Source organism: Aphelocoma coerulescens, unplaced genomic scaffold, assembly GCF_041296385.1.
Source record: "Aphelocoma coerulescens isolate FSJ_1873_10779 unplaced genomic scaffold, UR_Acoe_1.0 HiC_scaffold_315, whole genome shotgun sequence".
NCBI classification, from domain to species: Eukaryota; Metazoa; Chordata; class Aves; order Passeriformes; family Corvidae; genus Aphelocoma; species Aphelocoma coerulescens.
This window is the reverse complement of record NW_027183659.1, coordinates 52,684-58,262: the sequence shown is the minus strand read 5'-3', so window position 1 is coordinate 58,262 and position 5,579 is coordinate 52,684. Positions and strand designations below refer to the sequence as shown.

At 68.9% G+C, this 5,579-nt stretch overlaps 1 protein-coding gene across 1 annotated transcript; it reads right to left on the bottom strand.

Moving 5' to 3' along the window:
• Positions 1-275: 275 nt before the first annotated feature.
• LOC138101510 (M-phase inducer phosphatase 2-like) lies at positions 276-4,766 on the bottom strand. The gene is made up of 14 exons (XM_068999284.1): positions 4,651-4,766; positions 4,289-4,416; positions 3,861-3,912; positions 3,622-3,663; positions 3,259-3,295; positions 3,021-3,119; positions 2,461-2,946; positions 2,079-2,252; positions 1,862-1,957; positions 1,451-1,513; positions 1,248-1,346; positions 797-930; positions 597-708; positions 276-410 (listed from the first exon to the last, which is right to left on the bottom strand). Exons 1-14 carry the CDS (start codon positions 4,764-4,766, stop codon positions 276-278), a joined length of 1,773 nt encoding a protein of 590 aa, XP_068855385.1.
• Between the last annotated feature and the right edge of the window lie 813 nt (positions 4,767-5,579).

Below are 5,579 nucleotides of genomic sequence, written 5' to 3'. Positions count from 1 at the left end.
AAGTATTTAGAACAACAAACAAACGCAAAAATATTTATAACAACAAACAAACACAAAATATTTCGAACAACGAACAAAAAAATATTTGCAACAACGAACAAACACAAAAATATTTGCAACGAACAAACGCAAAACCGCTCTGAACAAAAACTACCACCCCAAAGCCATCGCAGCAAACCCGAGCGAGCAGGCGAGGCGCATCCGCAGCCAAGGGAAGCCTTCCTCCGTTCCCAGCTCCAGCGCTGCCCCGACGCGGCTGAGAGACCCCCGGGCGCTCACAGGTCCCGCCCGCGGCTGAAGAGCGCCCGCCGGCCGCGCTCGCGGAGCCGCCTCTGCCCGCGGAACTTGCGCAGCTCCTCCTTGAACGCGGAGTGCAGCATGGGCCGATAGTCCCGGGGCTCGCAGTGGCTCTGCAAGCCACGGACGGCTCCGTCAGCCCCCGCAGCACAGCAGCCGCCGGCCCTGCAGATCCCCGCCCGTGGCGGCGAGGATGCTCAGAGCCACAGCTGCCCCTCGCCACCGCCGTGTGCCCCCGCCACTTCTTCCCTCTCGGCGCCGACCGCCTGCCACCGAGGGGACACGGGGACGGCACTCACCGGGAACTGGAGGAAGAACTCCCGGTAGCCGCCCTTCAGCACGTACAGCTCGGGGTAGTGCAGCTGGGGGTACTCGTGGCAGCGGCGATCCCTCTCCCGCAGGAACTTGCACCTGTGCCACGGACAAAACGCGCGGCATCACCCCCGTGCCGGGATCCGCGGCTGGCAGAGCCCAGCGGGCCCCCCGGGCCATCACTCACATTTTGGGCCCCCGCTCAACAGAGAACTCGCAGTGGAAGATGACGATCACCCTCCTGCTGGAGTCCAGGGGCACGATGGGCTGCTCCAGCAGCGATTCCTCCACGTCCCGCTGCAGCGGCAGGTTGACAGCGCCCTGGCGAGGCAGAGAAGGCGCCTTTTCCCCCTCCGTGTCCCATTGCATTTTGTGCAGCGACTCAAGGACGCTGCCCCCAAGCCTCCCCCAGCAGCACCGTCACCCGCGGTCCTGGGACACCGTCACCCTCCTCCTTGCAGCTGCGAACCAGCCCTTCAGGGGGTGGCTCGGCACTGCCCAGGGGCTGCTCCACCCCACCGGGCGGCTCAGTGCCCTCCGGGGGGGCTGCTCGAGCCCTCGCCGTGGGCTCAGCACCTCCGAGGGTGCTTCGGACCCCGCCCTTCCTCCCGGCCCCAGGGCCACGAGGGGCTTCTGACCTTGACGTGGCCCCCCTCGTACTCGTAGGGATAGCGGCAGTCCACGACGAGGCTGCTCTCGATGCTGCTGCTGAAGTGCCCCGCCAGCACCGCCGCCAGCTGCGGGGGGAGCGCGTCACCAAAGGGGGGGACAGCCGGGGGACAGGGCGAGAGCAGGCAGGCAGCCCCTCGGGGGGGCCGGGGAGGGGCTGCAGCCCCCTTACCGTCTCAGGGGAGATGTACTTCAGGCCCGGCTCCTTGCCCTCCACCGTCGGCAGGAGGTGAGGCTGCAACAGACAGGCTCTGGGCTCAGCCCCATTCCAAGGACACCTCCCAGGCCTGCAACCTGTCGCCCCAGCCCACAAGCCCCCGAGCGGCCAGCTGTGCCCCCGCGGGAGGGCAAGGGCCACATAGACGGGGCTGTGCCACACGGCTGGAGCAGAGGAGCGGCCATGGGGCTCTTCATGCACCGCAGCGATGCTGCAGGCTGGCAAGTCACGGCCCCAAGGCCCCGTGGCCCCAGGCATGGGCCACCAGCTCGCTTTGGGCTCTCACAGCGCTGCGGGGCTCCAGCCATGCTCCCCGTTCCGAATGATGGGGGCACCCCCTCACCTGCCCCATCCTCGTGGCCCTACCTTGGAGAAATCCCCGATGAGCTCCTGGTCATCGTTGGCCAGCAGGTTCTCGAGCTCCTCACGCCGGGCGGAGCGGGAAGGCTCCAGCCACGCTCCCTGCCGAGGCACCAGCCAGAGACACCCCCAAATGTCAGCAGCGGCTCTGCCAGAGCCGGGCCGGGGCCCAGGCCCGCCAGGGACACGCTGGCTCTCAGCCCACACCTTCCCCAGCACCCACCGGCTCCAGCGACGCCTCCTGGCCAGGGCTGCCGGCCACCCTCCTCTGCCGCTTGGCCTCCACAGGGCTGTCGCTGTCCGAGGGCTGTCCCCGCTTCAGGACGGGCCTGGCGACACTGCCCGGCTCCGAGGGCGAGCGGGACAGCTGCCGGCACTGGCTGCGCTTCCCCGGACGCTGTGGGGAGAGCCCGCGCTGCTGCCTGGCGCTCTGGCAAGCCCCAGCACCAGCAGGGCAGCGGCCGAGGCTCCCGCTCCCCGTGACCAAGACAAGCCCACAGTCTCTGGGCTGCTGCTGCTCACCAAGCAGCGGCCCCAGACGCCCCAGTGGAGACCCCAAGAGGGGATTGTGGGGCTCTGTCCACTTCCCAAAGGCTCCCACGTACCAGCTTTGCCTCCTCCTTGCTCATCACCGGCGTGCTCACCACGTTCTCCTTCTCCTGGGGCACGGTGGCATCGCTCTGCCAGGGCAGCAGCTGGGGAGACTTGGGGCACAGGCAGAGGAGATCGTGAAATGGGCACAAGTCCTGCCAGCTGCTTCCCAGCCGCAGGCAGGCACGGATCCCATAGGCGAGCTCCATCCACCACCTGCCGGTGCCTTCCAGCTTTGGAGACGCACGGGCTGTCCCCGTGACCCCCCGGCCCGGCCATCTCCCACCTCCGCAGCTCTCCAGGCCACGCGGGCAGCTCGGAGCGGCAGCTCCCACGCGTGCAGCCCCGGCATCACCCATCGCTGCTGCCCTCCCGAGCCCTCCAGCCTCTCTCACCAGCAGCTCTGATGCGGCCCAGGGGCTCTCGGCAAGGGGCTCCCTCCTGGCGGCCCCATGGCTCCGCTGGCCCGGCCTCGGCAGCTTCTTGGCCACAAAGCCCTCCTGCAGTGGGGGGGACACGGCGTCAGCACCCCTCTGTCCCCTCCCTGCCCCCCAGCTCTCGCTGCCCCCCTCACCTCATCCTCGGGCTCCCTGCGGCGCCGCCGCGCTCTGTCCCTGCGCTCCTGCAGCTGCGAGATGTCCTTCAGGACGCGGCTGCCGTCCCGCTGCCACGCCTGTGGGACAGCCAGCGGTGAGAGGTGCGCACCAGCCCTGCCCCCTCTCCTGCCTCCATCCTCCTCGTCCCGGCTCGCCCAGGGACTCGGCAGGATCCTGCCTCGCTCTGCTCAGCCCTGCGCAGCCTCCAGCACTCACCGGCAACGCGTGCATCCTCTGCCGAAGGAGCTTCCTGCTGCAAGAGCCGGCAGAGGAAAGGGTCAAATGACAGCAGGTGGCCTGGGCCGCTGAGTCCCACCCCTCTGCCATTGCCACCTCTGTCCCCCACGTGCTCAGGGCGGGGTGAGACGCCCTCCCCCCCCACCCGGGGCTGTCACAGCTCCCCAAAGGGACCTGGGGCAAAACCACCTCCAGGCACTGAGGAAACACCAACGGCCTGAGCGGGACCCCAGCAGGGGGAACGGGGACAGCCTGGCTTTTGGCTGTGGGACAGGGACAGCCTGGGCACGGGGACAGCCCGGCATTCATGTCCTGCGGCAGGGACAGAGCCCCTGCACTTACTCTTTGAGCGCTCTCCCGAACGCCGGCATCGTTCTCTGGGAGCTGTGGGGAGAGCAGAGATGGGGTCAGTGGCGGTGGCATCCACGTCGCCGCCCAAGCAGGCCAGCTTGCCACCGCCCAGGCACAGCCTGGGGCTCACAGCTGGCTGCACAGCCGCCAGCGAGGCTGAGAGCGGGCCCTGCTGCGCGGGGGAGGGACAGGGGGTGTCCCCGGGAGGACACGGGCATGGGGCCGCTCACTCTTCCTGCGCGGCCGCGGGCTTCTGCTGCGTGGGGAAGTCCGGCTCCAGTCCTGCGGGAACAAGGCACTGGGCTAGTAGCCCCGCTGCGGGGATCGGCCTCCTGCCCCCAGCCCGGGGCCCCGGGCACTTCGGGGCCGGGCACGGAGTCCCCCAGCAGGCGGGTGCCAACGGCCCTGCGAGCACCGCTGCCCATGGAATGTCGCGTGTCCCCCGGAGCAGGCTGTCACCGCAGCGCTTCCCGGCTGCGCCCCGGCCAGCGCAGCTCTAGGCTCCCGCCCATCCCTCCCCACCAGCTGCCCCGCCTCGAGCCCCTCGCCAGCCCCTCGGCCAAGCCCTCCCGCCACAGCCCTGTCCCCTTAGGCTAACACCCTCTGCAGGAGCCCAGGCCCGGGCAGCGCCCGGGGACGGAGCAGCCGCATCCCTCACCTGCATCCGGGGGCTGGCAAGAGAGCGAGTGGCGGCCACAGTCCGAGGCCAGCGGCTGCGGGGACGGCGTGTGCCACAGCCGCGGCAGGGGCAGCCCCCCGTGGCCCCGCTTCGGGGTGTCCCGGTGCCTGCGGGCGGTCAGGACGGGGCAGTGTCAGCGGCCCGCTTGGGCCTCGCCCCTTGTGGCCCTGCCGGGCCGGGGGCAGGAGCTGCAGCAGGGGATCCCCAAAGCGTGCCAGCCCCCTTTGGCACGGCCCCGCCGCCGAGCCCCGCGCGGAGCAGCCGTGTCCCGTCGGGGCAGTCCCGCGTGCGGCGGGCGGCCAAAGCCCCTCCCAGCCGCTGGCCCTCGGCCACCCCCTCACCTGGCGGGGCCCGCCGGGTCAGCCTTGTCCAGCGGCGTGAGCGGGGCCGTGCCCGGCGAGGGCAGCGGGGAGATGGCCGCCAGCCCGGGCAGCCCGCGGCCGCCGCACAGTGACATGGCCCGGGCAGGGAGCGAGCGAGCGAGCGACGATCGAGCTGCGGCAAGAGAGCGGCGCCAGGGGACAGGGGACAGGTGGCAAGAGATGGTAAGGAGTGGGAGGGGAAGAGAGCTAAGAGGTGAGAGGTGCTAAGAAGGGCCCAGAGGCGATAAGATGCGCTAAGTGGCGAAGAGAGGGGACGAGAGGTGCCAGGTGAGCCCCGGGCCGCTCCTGCTGCCAGGAACAGCACGAACAACAACAGCGGCGCCCGCAGCCAATGGCAAAGCGCAGCCGGCACGAGGCGACGGCGGCAGCCAATGAGAGGTGGCGCTGGGCGCGAGGGGACGGCGGCGGCCAATGAGAGCTGCGGAGGGCGCGTGGGGGCGGAGCCTGAGCCGAAGGGGCGGTTGATGGTCGAAAGGGGCGTGGCCAACGAGGAAAGGGGCGTGGCTAACGAGGAAAGGGGCGTGGCCAACGAGGAAAGGGGCGTGGCCAGCCCGGTCCCCGCGCCTGGCCTGGCCGGACCTTGGCACTGCAGGGGACACTCGGTCACCCCTGATGGCCCTCGAGTGTCACCTGCAGGGTAATAAAGTTATGACCTAACAGCACCCTGAGAACCAGGCCATGGCACTGAGTGCCACGTCCACTGTCGAGAAAGCAGGGTTGAAATCCTGCAGGTTGGGTTTTTATGGGTGGAGTTTCTGGTTTCTAATGGCACTTGTGAACAGCCTGCTTTGTTCACCTGCTGAAAACTTTTCTTTCTGTACCGGACTTCAAAGAAACCAAATCAGCTGGTTGTCACTTTTACTTAAGGGCACTTGATTTCTTTGCTC

Excerpts from the sequence above, each read along its gene's own strand:
- LOC138101510 (XM_068999284.1), bottom strand. The coding sequence starts at position 4,766 with ATGTCACTGTGCGGCGGCCGCGGGCTGCCCGGGCTGGCGGCCATCTCC. Across the intron at positions 1,958-2,078 it reads AGGAGGCGTCGCTGGAGCCG|GGAGCGTGGCTGGAGCCTTC; the intron begins GTGGGTGCTGGG and ends GTGCCTCGGCAG. Across the intron at positions 1,347-1,450 it reads AGTACATCTCCCCTGAGACG|CTGGCGGCGGTGCTGGCGGG; the intron begins GTAAGGGGGCTG and ends CTCCCCCCGCAG.